This window comes from Strigops habroptila, chromosome 3 (assembly GCF_004027225.2).
Source record: "Strigops habroptila isolate Jane chromosome 3, bStrHab1.2.pri, whole genome shotgun sequence".
Lineage (NCBI taxonomy): Eukaryota > Metazoa > Chordata > Aves > Psittaciformes > Psittacidae > Strigops > Strigops habroptila.
In genome coordinates, this window is record NC_044279.2 from 47,750,062 (window position 1) to 47,770,021 (window position 19,960).

A 19,960-nucleotide genomic window follows, 5' to 3' on the forward strand; every position below is an offset into this window, starting at 1 on the left:
ATCAATACTTTTATGAAAGTATGAAAAAAAATTAGGACATGGTAATACCAAGTAACTGTTTCACTAATGAAAAAACCTGAAGGGTTCTAAAATCCCCACAGCTAAGATTTGTGAGGCACAGAAAAGTAGGACTAAAACTTGTATTTTAAAGCTTCATATTATCATCTAGGAAATTTTAGCACTACCTTATTTCAGTGCCCCAGGTAGGTTACAATTTGAGAGCTGCAACCTTTTTATCCCTCATCAGTCCCAGCATGTGAGACTAAAAATTAATCTTTTAAACACTTTTTATAACTGATTTCTGGATTTTTGAAACTATGCAGACAGCTTACCCCCTCCTTTTTTTCCAGTGAGTTTTTCAATTCATTCCTCTCTTTAGCTACAGACTCTGTTTGCACCTGGAGCTGTTGTTTTAATTCTTGGCAAGATTTTTCCTAAAAAAGATAAGACAAGGAAATATTCATGTGAACTTCTAAGACAGGTACCAGATATTTCTGCAGGATCTACAAAGCCTTGAAAAACAATGTTTTCCTTTCTAGTGAAAGAGCTTTCCTTCTCAGCTGCAGACATATTTTCAGCTCAAAACTCTTCAAAACTTTAACAGTGGTAACTCTAAGCTGAACACAGCTGATACCCTGCACTAACAAATGCAGCCATGTGCTGAAGAGTTTTTCCGATTAGGGACAGTCCCCCTCTTTGAAGCTGCTGTTGGCAGCCCTTCTTCTTGTGGGAAGCAGTAGGCTCATCACTCTCCTCAGGATTCAGAATTTCTTGATGTTCTGAAACTCATGAGCAAAGTACATTTGAGGGAGTTGTATTCAAATATGAATACATTTTAAGCCCAAATACTATGCACTTAAGACAGTGGCAAGCCTCCAAATCACTACAGAATTAGAAGCAGAATCTGGACTCTATCTTTAAGTCTAAACTGGGGAGAAAATCCTTCAAGTTTTTAGGAGAAACAAATATTTAAACAGCAGTAACTAAGTAAAGCAAACAAAAAGGCTTATCTGAAAAAAGTGAAAGAGTAAAGGAAAAAGTTTTTTTTAACTAGGAGCAGGATTTTTTTTTAGATCAGAATAAAAGCAGCTCTGATCGAGTTCTGGGAAATGGTGACATGTAAAATGAGAAGGGAATGAGAAAGACACCTCTACCATGTCTGAGGCAGGGGTGTCAAAACAACTGCATAAGAAAATCTACAAAATATGTATTCGTACAGTGCCCACTCATATTACCAACAAAGCAAGAGAGAGAAGGAAAAGGCATATTTTAAGGCTAGTGAGAGTTCACTTTCTTTACCATAGGTGGTCAAGCACTTGTTATACCATCGCTTGTGAAACCTTTATAAAACTTCAACAGTGCTAGTACTCTGATAACACCTTAAGCTAGGCCTCTCCCCCAACAACAGATGATGTTACTCTGCCTGCTGTACACAGCCTTCCAGCATGTCGAGTCCAGTGCACAGGAAGGTTGTATATACAAAGACTCCAGAAATGAATCTAATATGGCCTTAGCAAAATAAATTATTTTTCGATATGGTGGCAGTTTAGCAAAGGGTTTATAACTTTGTGTTGTTGTAACAAGGCTGATGTACTTTTTAAAAGGGGGTCATTTCCCATCAAATTGTTTCACCACTTCTCTCCACTTAGTTTCTTCACCATATTAAAGGCATGCAGCAAGAAAAAGGGATCATGGTGCGTGATGTTTACTACTGTGAACATCCAGGCAAAAATTTAAGATAGGACACATATATGAAAGACTAAAAATCACAATTTGTTTTCCTTAAGGCAATTAATTTCCATGCATTGTCATTGTATGTACACTCTTTTCAGAGAGAAAGCAAAATATTTTATACGACTGTAAATTCACCAAACTTCATGTCTAATGAAAGAAACTACTCACCATTTCTGCCATAGCTGCTTTTCCTTTTTGCACTTCTTTTTCTAAGTCTTCCTTTCTTTTTTTGAAGGATTCAGAACTTTTTGAGAGCTTGTCTTTGGTAGCTGTAAGGTCCTTTATTAGAGCATCCTTCTCTGATTTCACTTGTTGCAGCTCTGATGATGCTGCCTGCATTTTACAATCTAATTCTTTGAGTTGTTTACTAGTATCTTGATTTGATTTCTCAAGGTTTTGTTTGAGGCTGGCCTTCTCTTCCTCCTGCTTTGAAATTTGCTTTTTTGCTTGTTCAAGGGCCTCAGACTTCTTCTGCAAATCCAATTTAGTATTAGACATCCTGAAAATACAATGAGAAAAATAATATTTTTTTTTAATTCTTCTTCACGGCTCCTTTGAATCATTAAATGTCTCTATTATTTAATATATTAACTGTAGAACTACTTCAAAGTATACCTCCTTCATCCGGAGCATAAGCATTTTTTCCCTCTGAGGAAGACATACCAGCAACTCTAAAAAGTGTTTTGAGATGGATTTTTCTTCCTCAACTATAATGAGCAGAAACTACCCCTTTGCTGTTTATGCATAAATTGCAAATTAGTCTTTGAAAAAAGTTACAGAGCTATGGATACATTAAGATGGACCTCAATGTTTAGATATCTAATGTTTAGATAGCTGACAATAAGCACAGTGAACGCACTGAAGAAGTGTATTGAATCAAAGCAGTCAGTGATTCACATGAGACAACATGGCAGATGGAGTCTGCATGGCATAGAGTGATAGAAAACAGGTGGGATAAAATTCAGTTCTCGTAGCAAAGGGAATATATTTATCGATGATTTTCAGAAATCACAGCAGAGAAAAACAAAATCTCAACGCTAGTCCAAACCACTCTAGTTCTATTTCTGACTTTGCAAAGCACTGTAACATAGGAAATGCATACGCTTCTCTTGCTGCTTCAAGTTGTTTACTCAGTTCTGTTGTTCGGAGGTCTAATTCTGTCGATTGCTGTCGCTGCTGCTGTAACTCCTGAAGAGCTTGTTCTTTGCTTGCTTTAGCATCAAGCATGTCAGCTTCAAGTTTCTGATATAGAAAAATAAGAAGTTAGAGCTATCAGAACACAACCAACAAAATCAAAATAGCAGTAAAAAAGCAGAAGTCATCTAGTCTGAGAGTAGCACTTATTGTAGAACATCTTCACTGTAGAAAGCAGTCACAGTTCTCACACATTGTCTACCTATTTCATTAGTTTGCTAGTTGTCTTTCATTATTTAGTTCCTGCAAATCTCTTGCTCTTCCACAACTGCACTATTTTGGTAAAACATTAGAAATCATCTTTAAATTAAAGGCCAAGCAGCCATTTTACCACAAAGTAATAGATAAAAAGCAGGTATCTTTAAAGAGCTTATCCAAAACATCTATACAAAAAAAGGCCATACACAGTGCTCAGTTTTGGGGCCATGTTCCCATCCACCACTGAGTAGTTTCAGCAGTTTCAAATGACTGCTCATTTACATATCCCAAGAACTCTGCTATTCTTTATGACAAAAACAAAGACACGAACTACATTGGTGAAGAAATCCTACGCTCACCTGGAAGAGGTTTTTCTTGGTTTGTTGGGGGTTTTGGCTTTGGTTCTAGTTGTTTGGGGGAGGGCAGGAGAGTGGTTTTGTTGGGTTGTTTGGGAGTTTTTTTGAAGGTACTTGTTCGTTTACTTGGAGTATAAAAGAACACAGGAGTCTTCAGCAAATGGGCACTGCTTAGACTCTTCAACACACTGGCTGTTCTACAGGTACTTCTGCTTTCACACAGTGGCCATAAAACAAAATGGCCAAGTTTTTCCAAGAAAATTCCTGAGGGCTTTTTGTTTTCTATTTTTTTTAAACACCATGCATTCAACTGGAATAATCCCAAAGAATGGCAATGACGCCAAGATTTACAAAAGAATTGCATTCCTGTTGACAGCATCAACAACCCTGCTCAGTTTCACACTTCAGCTACCAGGAACCTCATAAAATCTTGTGCAAGCAAGCACTGTATTCCTCCCAATTATTTTGTCTGTTCGTTATTTGTGAAACTTTTGCAAAAGGATAAGAAATCAAAACATGAATCAAAGTAAGCAGGAAAAAAAAACAGTGTGAGAAAGGAGAGAGTGATGGAAGCACAAAATAACTATGCTGATCATGCAATGTATGACAGCTTTATTTTTAACAGCATTGGATTAAAATTTCTTATGAGGAAAACAATCTTCCTTCTCTTCTAATGAGCACATAAGATATGAAAAACTCTATGATCAGTCTTGAGCATAGAGACTGCTGATCTTCCTCAAAACAGACAGACAACACTGCAAAAGCAATTTTGCATTGCTCCCAAAACTCTGTACCATATGCTTGTATGTATTGTGAATTTTGACTACCAAAATTTTTAACGAATATCGAACAAAGGTTAAAGCTCAAATTTAAAAGCTCTCAAGCATTAGGACTAATTCATATCCTTAACTGAAAATACTAGTATCTATCTCCAAACACCAAAAGATTCTGCAAACCTCCTGCCAGAATTATTTGCACTTTAAAAGACAAACTCATTCCAGGACTGGAATGCAAAACTCAAGATCAAGTTAGAAGAATAATACCAATAAATAAATCTTCATTAAAAGCCTCTGTAGAAACCTACTGAAATGCTTTGGAAATAAACAAACCAGAGAGGTAGTGTTAACTTGGGCTAACCAATGTAACACATATTCCCTATTACCACTTGGAAAGAATGTAACTGTAAACTTGAAGAGTCTAAATTTGGGATATATTCATATTCCCTCTCATAACACTTTCCAGGTAGCACAGAAGTTGGTAGAAGCACATGTACAGGAAAATGACAGTATAGTGGCAATGTCCTAAGCCTATCTTCTTAATGTGATAAGCTAGCATGGAAGAAGAGGAGAACAGGATTAAATGGTGGATCAGGAAACGCAAGTGAAAAAGAAAACCTACAAAAGTGGTATTGATATAATCCTTCCCCCTCAGCTTTTATCATATACTACCAAACAGTGGAGAACATCAGTTTTCGTAAGCTCAGATACTGTGTTCAATACAAACCTTAAGCTGTCCCTCTAGGTCTTCAGTTTTCTGTTCTAAATAAAGACTTTTCTCTTTGTACTCTTTGAGATTGGCTTCCAGCTGAGCACAGTACTCCTGCTTGTCATTCAGCTTAGCTGTAACTTGATCCAACTGAACGCTGACCTTATTTAACTCCTGAGGTAAAATAAAAATATGACAGTTGTTAGTTTTTAAATAACTTCAAAAAATTACAAATGTCATATATGATTTAAATGCTGTAATGTGTTCCAATTAAAAAAGAAAATAATGTTTCTTTTTTATTCTGAGGGACAGGAAATTGAGAGGAGAAACACAATCATGTGTACAAATTCTCTCTGTTCAACTTACAAAATTTCTTTTAAAGCCTCAATATTCCTCTCAAACTTTACAGGCTGTGGGCTAAATCTTAACAAAGGTATTTGAAGTTATAAATGGAAGAGGAATTGTAGGTAATAAATGCACTAGATCCTGCAGTTAATAGACCAGTAACTAGAAAGTAACACTACAAAACCCTAGAGAAATTTTTTGCTGTCTTCATGAAATCAAGCACCACCGAAAAGGAAAGCCAATACCATGTGGAGTCAATTCTTCACATACCAGAGATGATTTTAAACCATTTGGTTCAACACAAACAACGTACTTTCTGCAAGAGAGATTAACACATTCACCTAGTAACCACTATAATGACAGCTGCATAATGACAGCTGCATCAAAGCTTGTTGCTTCCAACCAAGCTGATTTATTTATTAATTATTTAATAGTTGGGGAAAAAAAAGGTCTTCTGCTTACAGCAATTAATGACACTCCCACACTAAAAAAATGGTGCTACGTTAGCATCTGCTGGGTGTTTCCATGAAGACTGCAGCAGCACTGATTCTAACAATGCAAATACTTGATTCAGCAGTCAGTGGAATGCATCACTAATTTTTAACATAAATTAAAACATGCAATTTTAGCAACAGTCTTTGTATTGAATTACACTCAATAGGACAGTTTTGATTCTGAACCATATTCCACAGCAAAGAGTGGATTCTTTATACTACAAAATACAAGTAAATACTTCATACTATATAATATACCTGGTCCAGATGACAGCAAAAAGAACTAAACATATATCACATGGTTAAAATATACTAAATTATTTTTTCCAAATCATAGAATCATAGAATGGTTTGGGTTGGAAAGGACCTTAAGATCACCTAGTTCCAACCCCCTTGCCACAGGCAGGGATGTCTCACACTAGACCATGTGGCCCAAGGCTCTGTCCAACCTGGCCCTGAACATTGCCAGGGATGGAGCATTTACCACTTCTTTGGGCAACCTGTTCCAGTGCTTCACCACCCTCACTGTAAAGAACTTCTTCCTTATATCTAACCTGAACTTCCCGCGCTTAAGTTTGAACCCACTGCCTCTTGTCCTATCGCTACAGTCTCTGATGAAGAGTCCCTCTCTGGCATCCTTGTAGGCCCCCTTCAGATACTGGAGGGCTGCTATGAGGTCTCCACGCAGCCTTCTCTTCTCCAGGCTGAACACTCCCAACTTTCTCAGCCTGTCATTGTATGGGAGGTGCTCCAGCCTTGTTATCATCCTCCTTTGTACAGAGGCGTCTGAGCCAAGCTCCAGTTAAAGCCAACTCATTGGCTGGAGCAGATGGAGTAGCTCTGCATCGCTCCGAGCATTCATTACAAGTGCTGGCAACCAACTGGTAGTGCTGGCATGGATCGGTGCCCTCCTTCTCCAACAAATCTATATGCAACAAATGCATATTCATGTTTATTCCATTTGTAAACAGACTATTCTTGGGGTTTTAAGTAGTTTTCTCAGTAACAGAGAGACTTTTTATGTTGCTTATAACCTGTTGTTTATCTTGCAGTGCATGCTGGGCAGTGTCCAGGTGATTCTGAAGATCTGCTCTTTGGGCAGCTTTTGATGCTTCTGCTGAAAGTAGCAATTCAGTCTTTGCTTTTACCTGAAAGAGAAGTTGTATTTCAGTACAACATCTATTTTAACGTGGCTCATTTTAATTTTCTTTATACTCATCAGTAAGTTTTATAGTAAAATCAGAAGGTTTTATGTGCTAGTATAAACAAAAAAGGAAAAGTCTTTTCAAGGTTTAGACCAATATTAGGATTTTAAGCCACAGAGTTCTTACCTTTACTTACTAACAAGGAATAATGGGATATATACTTACTGCATTCACACCTATGCATACCTTGATAACCTCAGACTACATGCACATTACACGGCCTTCAAACCTCCAAAATTTTTAAAAGCAAAAAGAATAAGAAACAAAAAAAGTGTGCTTCTACATGTATGCTATCTCTGCTTCTACCTGCCTGCTTGGGAGCAATCTCTCTTCATTCCAAAACACACTACAAACAAAGTTTTGAAGGTAGGTATGACTGCTGTTGGAGCAAAGTGGTAATACTCAGGGTCACCTGCTCTTGTGGTTTACTATTTTTCTCCCTACTAGAAAAGCTACCTCCCTGAAGGCTGTAAGGAAGCTCACATTGCCTTAAAAACCAGCTGCAACAGTGCATAGATTATAGAAAAAACAGCCCAGATAGTGCAGTGAAGCCTAGTAAAAATGTCACAAAGCTACACTGGAGAAGAAGTTCCTAGACCTGTTTGTTTGGAAACTGAGTAACACTAATACAAAAGACACTAGAGTGTATTAATCCAACAACAACAGTACTAGCTGCTCCAAGTGTACCAATGAAAGAACTTCTGATTAAACGCTTTTTGTTCTTTGGGATAGCTGAACATAATTAGCAGCTTTTTAGCTTAAACAGAACATAACAGTAGGAGAGTCCACACAGAGTCCACACTAGGGAATTTTATTGTTTAGTAAACTAAATTGACAACAAGGTGTCCTGCAGCTTTTTTGTTTTGTTTTTGACAAAAGACATCAGCATGGGACATTTCTAGGCAACAACAATGTCTTAGTGACTTAAAATACTTTCACTCCGGTGCACACAATCCAGGACTAATAAAAGCAGGGTTTTGGACGGCTAATTATAACAAATATAAGACGAGATGCTAGAAGACAGATTTTTTCCCAACTCAAGTATGAACTTCGGGGGTTTTTTAATTTAAAAAAACAAAACCAACCAACCAACCAAAAAAAACCAATACAGAACCCCCAAAAACCCAAAACAAACAAACAAACACTTGCCACACTTGCCATCTATTATTATTCCAAATCCACTTATATTTTCCTCAATTTTATCTGCCTTATTCTACTTCATTTATCTGTTAGTAGAAACATGAAATTTTTCCCAAATGATTTTGTACATTCTCTGGAAAGAATACAGAAATCACATGCAGAATTTATCATCACCAGACACTACAGAGTTCCATTACCTGTACATCAAGTTGTGATACTTTCTCTTTACTTTCATTTAACTGGCTGGTTAGTTCAGTGATGTTTGCTTCTAGGGAAAGCACACGGTCTTGAGCAGCTCTTAGATGCGCCTTTTGCTCCTGCACTTGCTCATGTAAATTCTCTTGTGCTTGTTTATGACTTTCTGATTGATTCTTCAGCTTCTCTGTCAGCTGGGTTACCTGCAGTGAAAAAAAAGAAGAGAAGGCTGGAACAGCAAGTCCAAGGAAGTTATAAATCTTTTGAATTTTAGTGTGTTTTATCATTGCTCTGGAGACTCAACACTATCACATTTCTTTTTCTGAACTATTACAGTAAAGCTATATTGCAGACAATACCAGAGGTTAAATAGGTTACCAGCTGAAAATGGAAGCAAAAAGGTATTGTCAGTTTGGCCTTACTGGAACAAAACCAAAATACTAAGGAGAAAACAGATCCAGGCTAAACTGAGTTTTGGTGTTGGTGTTGAAACCTGGATTAAACCTCTTTTTAAAATAAGAGAAATAAGCATGTACATGTATCAAAAAATTATTGGTAAGCACATATTACCAGGGTATGTACATAGGAAACATCTAGGAATTCCTTCCCTTATGCTGATAGCAAGGAAGTCACCAAAATACAAGTCCTGTGAAATTTACAGTAAGATCTTTACAGAAAGTGTCAAAGAAACAGCAAAATACAGGAAAGTTTAGCATCGTATCTGATGAAATAGGGAAAAAAAAAAGGAAACGGGATTCAGTAATGAGAATGAAAGAAAAAAAAACCAAGTCTTCGAGTTCTTACCTGTATTTGCAATGCATGGTTTTTCTCCTGTAGCTGATTAAGAACTGCAGTTTCTCCTTCACCAGCTTGAATTTTTGCATATAAGTCCTCTCTTTCCTTTTCTAGCAGGGAGATGTTTTCCTTGCTTTTTTGAAGCAAAGCCTCAAGATTTTGAATTTTTTGGTCCTTATCTCCAATTTGTCGCAGTACTTGCTCCAAATCATTCTAGAAAATTGCATAATAGCTTCCTTAGTTATAAGAACCTTAGAAGTTATTCCTAATGCATAAAATGTTGGACAAATTTATTAAACGCTTTCTGTATACTCTCTTTTAGATCTACAAGTTAATTTACTGAAACTAGTATAAGTAAGTCATGCAAGTCACTATTAGAGAGAAAACATCTTTAAAATAATAAAATAATAAAGTCCTGAAATACACATTCACATGATGATACAGAACTATGTTACCTGGGCTTCTCGTAGTTTTGCTGTAGTATTTTGCTGAAGTGTCTGCTGTTCCTGGTGCTGCTGTTTTGCCTTATCTAATTGATGTTGCAATTCTGTGGAATTTGCTGCTTTTTCCTTCAGCTGAAAAAAAACCCAAAATAAAACCAAAAAAACAGACAAACCAGACTAATGAGTGAACAAGCACCATTAAGTAAGCCAGTAGTGCTCCATGTTCCTTGTAACGCTAAAAGCTTTTAAACATGAATCTTTGAAACACGGTATAAAAACAGAAGAGTGTAATGCTAGTTAAAGAATCAAAATCTAACCAAAGAATTCATTACTATTAATAAGTGAGATCCTATATCACAAGTAAGAACTATAAAACATCTCAGATATATATGTATTTTAGCTCTCAAAAATCTAAAACATAAGAGATATTTAATATGTTTTTTTCCAACAGTTGTTAAGATGTAACATGACTGATAATATGGATATCTGTAAAACAACATTATTATCACTATCATTAGCAGTTTTAGTAGCAACTTCGGTTTAGCAGTCTCTCCACTTCTATACTGGTCAAGGCTTTGCAAATTAGCTACAGAAAAGCTTTAAAGCTTTGACAACGTACCACTCAGATATTTGGCCAATCCCCATACAGGCAGCAGAAAATCAGGAACATATATAAGACACTCATTAAAACAAATGAAAATTAATAAACCAAGTGGTTTGTGCCCATCCACCCCACACAGGTTATTAACTATCAATGACCTGCTGCACTATATTCACTTATCCTTTACGTAGGGCTTTATCTCACAAAAATATTTACATACAAAACTTTACCCATATGGGCTTAGGTGCACCGAAGTTTTTTTCTCATGAGATTCTTAGACAAAGGTCATAAGTGTAAAATGCACATCTTTTGTTCATCTGTAAAGCACCATGAACATACATGTACCTGATAAGCATTTAGCCTTACAAAAATCTGTAATGTAAGTGGCATTTAGGCAGATATTGACAATTTTACCATAAGCATTTAACAGCATTAGTCAAATGAAATCCCATGAGGGCAAACTTTCTAAACTGCAACTTCACCACAAGTGTATATATGGGCTACTGTCAGAACAAGAACAAAGTACAGTCTGCATAAAAGCCCCTACCTGCTCTTCAGCACGAGAAAGTTTTAATTGCAGATCAGCCACATGCTGCTCTTTGTCCATCAGCTTCTCACTGGACAACTGCCTCTGTTCCTTGAGCCGCCCATGCGCTTCCCCTAGCTGCCTCTCTGTTTCTAGAAGTTTACTGTGCAACTGCAAAAATAAAAAAGTCATCAATTTTTTAGTCATTATTTAGCCTACAACACTGTATTTTAGACTCCCTTTGTGCAATGTTAACCCTAAATTTTCATAATCCAGAGTAAAACAACTACATGAGCTCCCAAAGTCATGAAGTAAATCATAAAGCTCAGAAACACAAATCATGTTAAAGAACAGCAGCAACTGCACAAGTTTGAACAAATATTCAAAGAAGTAGGTTGGCAGGACCTAGAAACATCATTTATCTACAGAAGCCCTTCAATATGGGTTACAGAGATTTGAAAGAAGAATCCTGACAAAGAGGGCAACCCTTCAAAGACTTAAGGACTATCATATAAAGTAGTGATCCTTAGAGCAATCTTGGCTCTTACAGCACACACCCTCAATCCTGTAGATCCAGTGGCTGAAGCAGCATGCCTTTACCTGCTCCTCTGACTCCCACAATATACTGTTCTGCATTGCTAGAATAGTTAAGAGTGTAATATTTAGCTTGACCTGGCTACATCAATGTCATTCATTTTCTGCAGAGAAGAGATACTGAACCTTCAATGTAGGGTACATAGTAACTTTAGTGACTTTCAATCCAGCACCTTCCAGCAGCAAAGAGTAAGGAGCTATGCTCTTCCAGCTGGACATAAGCCTGCCTCATGACTTTTTCAGTCACCGAAAGCAGTACTGCATCACCTTCAAAGTGCAAGGATGGCCTTCTACAGTTCATTGTTCTAAAGAGCTCTCTCCATAAAATCGGCTTTTCTTCTACTTGAAACTGTCATTATAGGTCCTGGGTTACCTCTTGCCTACTTCTACATGAACACATTCACAGATACACAAGCAAACTTTCAACTCAATGCAAAAACAGAGAAGGGATCAGACCTTGCAGCACAACAAGAACTTTCCCCAGGTATCAGGATAAGTAAAGCTTGCTTCCCTATGAATTTATGTCCAAGACCCTTGAACCATTCACTTCTTAACTCTAGGTCCTCCCTTCAATATCCCTAAACCCTTCTCACGTTTTCCTCAAGTTCCTACTAGTATCTAGGCGAAAGGCTGCACAATCTTACCGCTCACTGCAAGCCACCACTTGTTGACCAGCTGGCTGCTTAGCAGGACAGAAAAAGGAACAGTGGTTTTGATAACATTAAAACTTCCCCCCCGGCACTGAGGGGGTGAGGCACGAACATAAGCCTCCCTCCTTTACTCAGCTGCCTGTTTCCACAAGAATTTAACACTGAAGAACCTAACTCTGAAGACCTTTAGGCCATCTGTCAAAATCCGGCTGAAGATAGCAAACAATGCAAAAGTTACATGGGATGGAGACAGGGAAACAAATGTGCCTATGCCTTATTATCTTAGGAAACCCAGCTAAATTATTTGTTTATATGTCCACAACCACAAAAACTGTGAATGAAAAGCTGTTCGGCATGTGGCCAAGATGCTGACTGCTAACCGTGACTGCACAGCTAAGAGAGAAGTAGGAGAAGAGGGAGGATGGAGTGAGGAAAGAGACCATAATCTTTCCTCCAGTGGTCCAGGACGTTTGTCTTTTTCCACAGGAATCACTAAATTATCAATACTTCTTCCTCACTAAAAATATGAACAAGAGTTGGAGGAAAAAATCTAATGAAGAAAGAGTGCAGCAAGATAACTATTAGAACTATTCATGGCTATGTTGATACTGGGAGAGAATACTTGGAAAGGGGGAAACTGGCAAACAACATTTTACGAAAGTTCCTTTTATTATAGACACAGTTAAGTATTTTTGCAGGACTTTAAGATTGACTTTAGTAAACAGAACCATAAAATCCAGGATTAACCTATGTTGCAGAATATAAAAATCGTAAAAAAATACTGAAGACTCAAATATACAATCAAGTAGATTCAAATTTTCTCAACAACAGTATTTATTAGCAATTAACATTTCTTCAAGACTGAAGGAGTCCATACTGTACTGTGTTACCCTTTTCCTATTCTTGTACTGAGACCAACAGTATGATTGAAATTTCCTTCCATTGTGAAGATCACTTCCTTCACACCACTGAAATTCTGCATCTGTTCAAATGAATTCTGAGAAGATGGCAAGGATTCTGTGAAAATGTAGTTTGACTAAACAGCTACCCTTTGTAAGGAGCATTCATTGTGTCAACATAAGCTATCGGACTACATGCATAAAAGAGAAAATTCCACGAAAGTATGAAGTGAACAAACATGAGAAATTTAGTCTTTTCATGACAATAGTAACTGAATGCTTGTCTGACGGGAGAGAGAGGAAGAGAAGGTTTTGCTTGGCTTTAATTTTATTTTATAGCATGTATGAAAAGGTTTTTTTCCTCCATTATTCTTTTACAATTCTAAAACACATCCTGAGATCCAGCAGCTTGCTCAGGTTTTCTTGCTTAGATTGTCTTCTTTTCCAATGGTATCACCAGACAATGTGCGATGCCTCTATTTCCTCTCGTAGGAATTTATTCAGCAATGCTTTGACCTTCTTTCTCTTTCATTTTCCCACCCCAAATATCCTTCCTGAAAATGCCCTCTCAGGCTGAAGCCAGATTTCAGCTCAACCTCTTGGCAAAGCTTCTGAAGCTTGCACACATATTGGCTAGGCAGACTGAGGCAGTTTTACCAAATGAGGATTCCTAAGCAGGTAACTAATATAATCATCTCCCCTCCCCCTGACAGAAGACTGATGGGAGAAGGAAAGTCATTCTGGGGATGTAATACATACATAAATGAAGTTTTGCCAAGCCACAGCTCTTCCAGGATAAACTATACACTCACAGCTTACAACTTAATCTATTTCAGGCTTGACAAAGGCTTGAAAATTGAGAAACACTTGCTTTAAAATTATAAAGCTTTCATGAGAGATTAAAATGAAGTTATGCTACCAAAAAAAAGACTTTTTTTTAACATCTTAGGACTAGACATGATTCCCAATGCACAAATATTTCTCCAGTCTAGCACATTAATCCCGAAGACACTAGATAAAATGCAGTTTAACCAGCCTCAAATTTCAGCGTGCTCAATGTTACATGAAAGTCCTGTTTCTGTAACTCATTGGACTCAGCAGAACAACACATAAATGGTGGGGGGATGTATGCTCTAGGTGCTCTCATAGCTATCAGCAACATAAAGAGGTGTTTGTAGAGAGACACAAAGGAAGTAATATCAAGATTTCACATTTTCCCTGCTTTTCACACTAAGTATTCCCTACTGTATTCACTATTCAATTTCAAAGCAAATAAAGCATTGTTCAGTTCTAATGTAAAATGAAGACTTGCTTTTCTCAAGCCTTCTACAGAGTAGTAAAATTATGACTAGAAGTGAAACTACTTCTGATAATCTACCTGAATTTGTTTTTCTCATAAGCTGAATTCATTATAGCTTCAGCTACCTTACTGAACCAGGGTAAATAACCTTGCTGATATCTTGGGATTTGTCTATTACCATATTTGTCATGGAAACTCAGTATTCTGGGTTGCCTTCTCGTTTGACAATACTGCCCTTATTTCAGGCAATGTATCCACAAAAAAAAGGGGAGGGGAAAAGTTGTAGGGTGAAGGAAGAGTTCATTTAACACTTTAGGAGAAAAAGAGTAGAGGAAAAAAAACCTGCCTCTGATCAGCTAAAGGCTTCTTTATTCACGTACGAAAATACTAAAGTAAGAACATGCGAAATAAGCCACAAAGTTTATGCTCATTCAACCTTAATATTCAAAACTGAAATTACAAAGATAGTTTTAAGAAGAGATCCAGAGCTTGGACCTACTAAAAAGATTCAGACATAAAGACAAACAAATACCAAAGAATTTCTGCACTCTTATCACAGCCTCTCCTTTTTTTTTTTTCCCAGTTCTTTTCTTTTCTTCTCTAAGGAGAAGAGGTGATTGCATTTCATTCTCTGTAGTGTTAGGAAGAATGCTTTATTCAAATACCAGCTAGCTCTACATTTATTCAAATACAAGTACTGGTTAGTTACTCCCCTTCAATAAGGAAATGCAAATGCATGAGCACGAAAAATATGCTTGCATGGTTTAAAAACCGCTAATGGGATGGTTTAAGGCACCATCCCAATGGGACAGTCTAGGAGGCTTAAGGAACCTTACCTGACTGAGCTCACTTTGAAGTTGCAGGCCATGCTGCTCTTTTTCTTCCCTCTGCTGCTGGAGCTGTTTACATTCTGCCTTAAGATGCTGGTACTTTGTCTCTACTTCAGACAACTCTTCTTTAAGTTTCTGGCTTGCTTCCCCCTTCTCACCTAGCTCTGTCTGTAATCTCTGTATCGAAGCTTCAGCTGCAGACAGCTTTGCCTGAAGCTGTTGGCAGTCCAGATCTTTCTGGTGAAAGCTTGCCTGCACTTTCTTCTTACTCACAGATACTTCATTGTGTTTTTCTTCTAGCTGGGTGTAGTCCTGTTCTTTCTTCAGCAGTTTCTCAGTCAGACTCTATGAAGAGAGTTACACAGCAATTCAAATGCAATTCTGCTTACAGCTGTTCAATGCATTATTCAAATTTCTTCTCAAGTGTTGATGCTGAACAGCAAAGAACTTGCTTACAAACATTATTAAAGGAAATATTGACCTCTACTTTGTATTACACAAGTTAATTCTGGAGCCCATACACACACAGTTTCAACCGGAAATACTGTTCTTCATATTCCCACCTAAATCCACTTTTTCTTACTGAGCACACCAAACTCTATTTCTGTATTCTGAAGATCAGTTTGCTCTCCCTGAACATTTAAATTCAAGGGTATTACAACTGCACGTGTTTGGACAGAAGTCAAAATAGTAATTTGAGTTATTAGTATACAAAAAAAAAAAAAATTCAAGTATCACTGTCCTTCACACAATTCCCTAAGCAACAACATTTGTAGTTTAATTCTTGTCTAATCCTGTGCAGTCATCACGCTGACCATTTCTAGAAGTATCCTAATTTTGCCCTGTCACTATACTTAACAGCATGATCTGCTATCCAAATTATGGAAGAGAACCTGTGAAAACTAATGAAATCTATGATGTTGATAAATGACTGAATGAAACACTCATGATTTAACATTCATTTCAGAAGATGATGTTTTTACATTTTAATTCATACCATCTAATTTCCTTGCATACAAACCAGCTCAAAGAGGATGGCTGCTTTGAGTTTGAAAACACTAAAAATTGGGATTCCCTAAAGGAAAGACACGAACATTGGTGAGTGTCAGATTTTAATTACCACATTAACAACAGTAAATATTGCAGGATCTAAGCTCATACTATCAAATTTACATGCTGAGACAAATACTAGGAACAAAATATTAACAGATCACTTTCAGCTATTATGCAATTATTTTTATCAAATTTCATGAACTAACCAAAACTATATTCAGATCGAAATTAAATATCTTAATGGACAAGATATAATTTCAGAAAGTCTGGGGTTTTCCCCCAAGCTTAGCTGAGGCACTAACTAGAATTTCAGAGATGTCAAGCAGGACAAAGAGCCATGAGAACCATTTTCATTTTCCAGTGGCACTTTTTGAAGCACAGAAATACAACTGAAGGGAGGCCCTGGTCATCATCCAACCACTAGCAATTCATTCCATCTTCTTGAAATGTACCAGCAGGTTCCATTTATTGCAGCATCTTACTGATATCTACCTCAGTCAAGCATTACTATGCAGACCATTTAAATCCTTGTGTTCTTCTAGCAGTTGCAGTGAGTACTATATTCTCTGTTCTTTTTCAATTAAAATACACAAAAATAAAGAACACTTAAAGCACATCAGCCTGAAAAAATGCCAACACTGAAGTCAGTCTTACGTGTCAAAACTTCAGACAGTTCTGCAACTTTGGAATAACACTGTTACAAAGATAAGATAGTGCTGCAATTCTAGCTATGCTGGCCATCTTACAAGTGCACTGCTGTGCAGTATCCAGGGATGAAACCTGTTTTGCCAGAAGAAAAAAGCTGTAAAATCATTCAAATAAGTTGAACAGTTTTGTTCTATGGATTTTAGCAAATGATGACTATATTGATTGTTATAAACCATATACAGACACTTCTATTTTACAATCATGATAAAATAAACAAAAGAATCTATAAAGAAAAGAGAGGTCAGAAAACAAGCAATCTTGCAAATAACTCTAAGCAGTCCAGCAACCCATGTGAGAACAAATATAATTATATAATTAATGCCTATGTGTCCTTTTACAAAGATGTGTATTTTCTGAAGTATGCACCTTAGCCAAAAATTCTGGCTTGACACTAAACTTTGCCTATTGAATTCTAGCCCTGAAGTAGTATATTTTGAAATGTTTCTTGAAAAATAAAACAACTTGGTGCTGCTAAAGTTATGCTAAAGGTATGCACAGATTTTTATTTTTGCACATATGAAATGCAGGAATGGAGCACATAAAGAACATACTGAGGCCAGGTGCCATGTTTACCCTCCTGAGGTTAGTGACAAGGCTCCCACTGCTTTTAGAATATATTTTACCTTCAGAATAGAAAACAAAGTTGCAATTTCCTTTCCATTAAAGAGAAATGACCAGGCAGGATCATTAACATTTGCACTGAATACTGTTCCTGAAATACCAACACTCCACAGACTCCTTTTCATCGTTTGGGCAAATTAGAGCTAAAGTATTAATCTCACTATAACTTCACAACTAGATCCACACGTCACACATAGAACTTCCATGAACTACTTTATGAAGAGTCAGTGCAGAGCACTAACTTAATTTGGAGGCGGGGAGGAGGTAAAGAAATAGAAACAGTTACTGTTGTCTTGCAGCAGACTGAGACTTGAGGCCACAGAGCTGCCAAGCTATGGTCATTCAGGTTACCTCAGTGGACGCAGCAGTGTTTCCTACCTGGATGCATGTCCCAGCTGCAACCCAGCTATATAAAGAGATAAGTGGGCACACACAAGCCACCTCTCTTCCCCAAGCCTTGATTTCCACATAAAAGAAAGAGGAAATGACAGTACATTACAGCACTCAACAAAAAGCCCTGAGCCTTCACAGCTCACAAAATGCAATGGGGAACACCACATCAATCTCCTCTTCTAAAACTGCTCCTTGGAAAAATAAATATAATACATGTTAGTCGTGACAGTGGCCAGGCATTAAATAACAAACTCTGTGGGCACTGGTTGAATTTCAGAATAGTTACATCAGTAGAGGGTTAGAAACTAAGCATTTTTCCCTGTAGATATTGCATTGACATTTTCTTAAAGAAAACAAAAAACCACAAATGCAATGGGTTTAGAAGTCCTATACTTCAGGGAATACGCTGGTTTTACACACTAGGTCTCTTCTGGGCTACAGGCCATTACTGGCCTCTGCAAGGCAAGCCAAGCCCCATAATTACAGTGCTTTATAAATGAAGGAAAGTTCCACAGGTCTCTGAGAACTGATCTTATCTGCTTGTCATTCACTCTTCTTGGTATAGCTTGCTTGCTTGAGGTTGTACGTGAGCTTGAAAAATTCTGCAACAATGCACAGAAATACCTTCCTGCATTGCAATGGAAATATAAATGGATGTACATAACAAAATGCAACACATTCTATCCTGCATTAATGGCTCCTCCCTCCTCCCTGACAGCTTCTTCAAGAACGGCAAACTGTTTGAAATGTGAGCAATTTCTGCTATTTGGGAAGCTAGTGTTACCTTTTCCAATTCTAGGTCCAATTCCTCCAGGGCCAAGATTGCTTGGCTAGCATACCACTTTTATGGATATCACCTTTCAAAAAGCTGCATAAAGAGATGGCTGTAAACTGCTTTAAGTCATTGAAACCGAAAGGGGAAATGTAGCTTGGTGCCACTTCTTCTTATTCCTGTCACTTCTCTTCTTCCTATTCCTCAAGAGGTGTTTGGCATTACCCTGACGTAGCAGAGGACTGTTGAATTATGGTTATCTTATGCATCAATCTGTTTCACTTCACATTGCTAATGGAATAGCAATATATTCAGGCAATGCCTCTATACTGTATAGCAATACTTCTGTCAAAAGTTTGATTCAGTGTTGTTGGTCTGTGGAAAAGTACAGCATAACAATTCTCACCATTTCAGTTCTGCACCTGATTTAATGAGCCAAACCAAGAGTCACCCTAATTCACCAAATTTTAATTGCACCTTATTATCTTCTTTGCAAAGGCTGCTTTAATATTAATTACATTAAATACACACTGTTTAATCTCTGTCTTTTCCTATCTTCCAAGATTGACAAGGTTGCTGGCAAATACACATACATAAAGTGTATAGTTCACATACAGTGTTAGATAAACATAAAGCAAACAGCAGCATGCATAGAATCATAGAATCAACTAGAGGTTGGAAAAGACCTCCTAGATCATCAAGTCCAACCGTTACCCCAGGACTGCCAAAGCCACCACTAAACCATGTCACTGAGGGCCTCATCTACACATTTTTTGAACACTTCCAGGGACAGTGATTCCACCACTGCCCTGGGCAGCCTGTTCCAACACCTGATCACCCTCCTGGTGAAGAAATGTTTCCTAACATCCAGTCTAAACCTCTCCTGGCACAGCTTGAGGCATTTTCTTCTTGACCTACCACTTGTTATTTGGGAGAAGAGACCAGCTACCTCCTCTTTCCATCCTCCTTTCAGGTTGTTGTAGAGAGCGTCTTTGTCCCTGTCTCCTTTCCTCCCTTACCTACATTTATTTCACCACAACACATGCTTTCTTAATGCAAATACAAAAAATGCAGCAAGCTCAAAGGGCTTTGATAAAAGCTCTCAAGGAATACTTACAAGCTGAGAAGCTTCTGGAGTTTATTTCCATTTTCTACTTTTCATGACTTCAATAAATGGCCAGAAAATATGACAGGACTACAATCTAAAAGCTATGAAACTGCAAAACCAATGAAGAGAGCTCAAAATGCTTTCTGAATTATGATTCAGAACACTGTAACATTTCAAAGGGTACTGATTTTTCTTTTTATGTGTGAGATGGCAATACTGCTTAATGATAGGTAAGCGTAAACTACAGCAATTACAATTCTGTAATCATAACAACGCTGAGGATTTTAGCTGTAACATACTGATGATGGTTAAAATATAGTG

General features: G+C 37.5%; 1 protein-coding gene across 6 annotated transcripts in view; it reads right to left on the minus strand.

The window, feature by feature from the left end:
- Window positions 1-19,960, minus strand: part of EEA1 (early endosome antigen 1) — an 86,846-nt gene that overhangs the window by 32,250 nt on the left and 34,636 nt on the right. For all 6 annotated transcript variants that reach the window (XM_030477945.1, XM_030477947.1, XM_030477944.1 and 3 more), the window contains 10 exons: window positions 14,991-15,329; window positions 10,733-10,882; window positions 9,597-9,716; window positions 9,151-9,354; window positions 8,349-8,549; window positions 6,841-6,954; window positions 4,986-5,141; window positions 2,837-2,976; window positions 1,903-2,233; window positions 333-434 (listed from right to left, as the gene is read on the minus strand). In XM_030477945.1, the coding sequence (XP_030333805.1) occupies window positions 333-434; window positions 1,903-2,233; window positions 2,837-2,976; window positions 4,986-5,141; window positions 6,841-6,954; window positions 8,349-8,549; window positions 9,151-9,354; window positions 9,597-9,716; window positions 10,733-10,882; window positions 14,991-15,329 (1,857 nt within the window). The remainder of the gene's footprint in view (window positions 1-332; window positions 435-1,902; window positions 2,234-2,836; window positions 2,977-4,985; window positions 5,142-6,840; window positions 6,955-8,348; window positions 8,550-9,150; window positions 9,355-9,596; window positions 9,717-10,732; window positions 10,883-14,990; window positions 15,330-19,960) is intronic.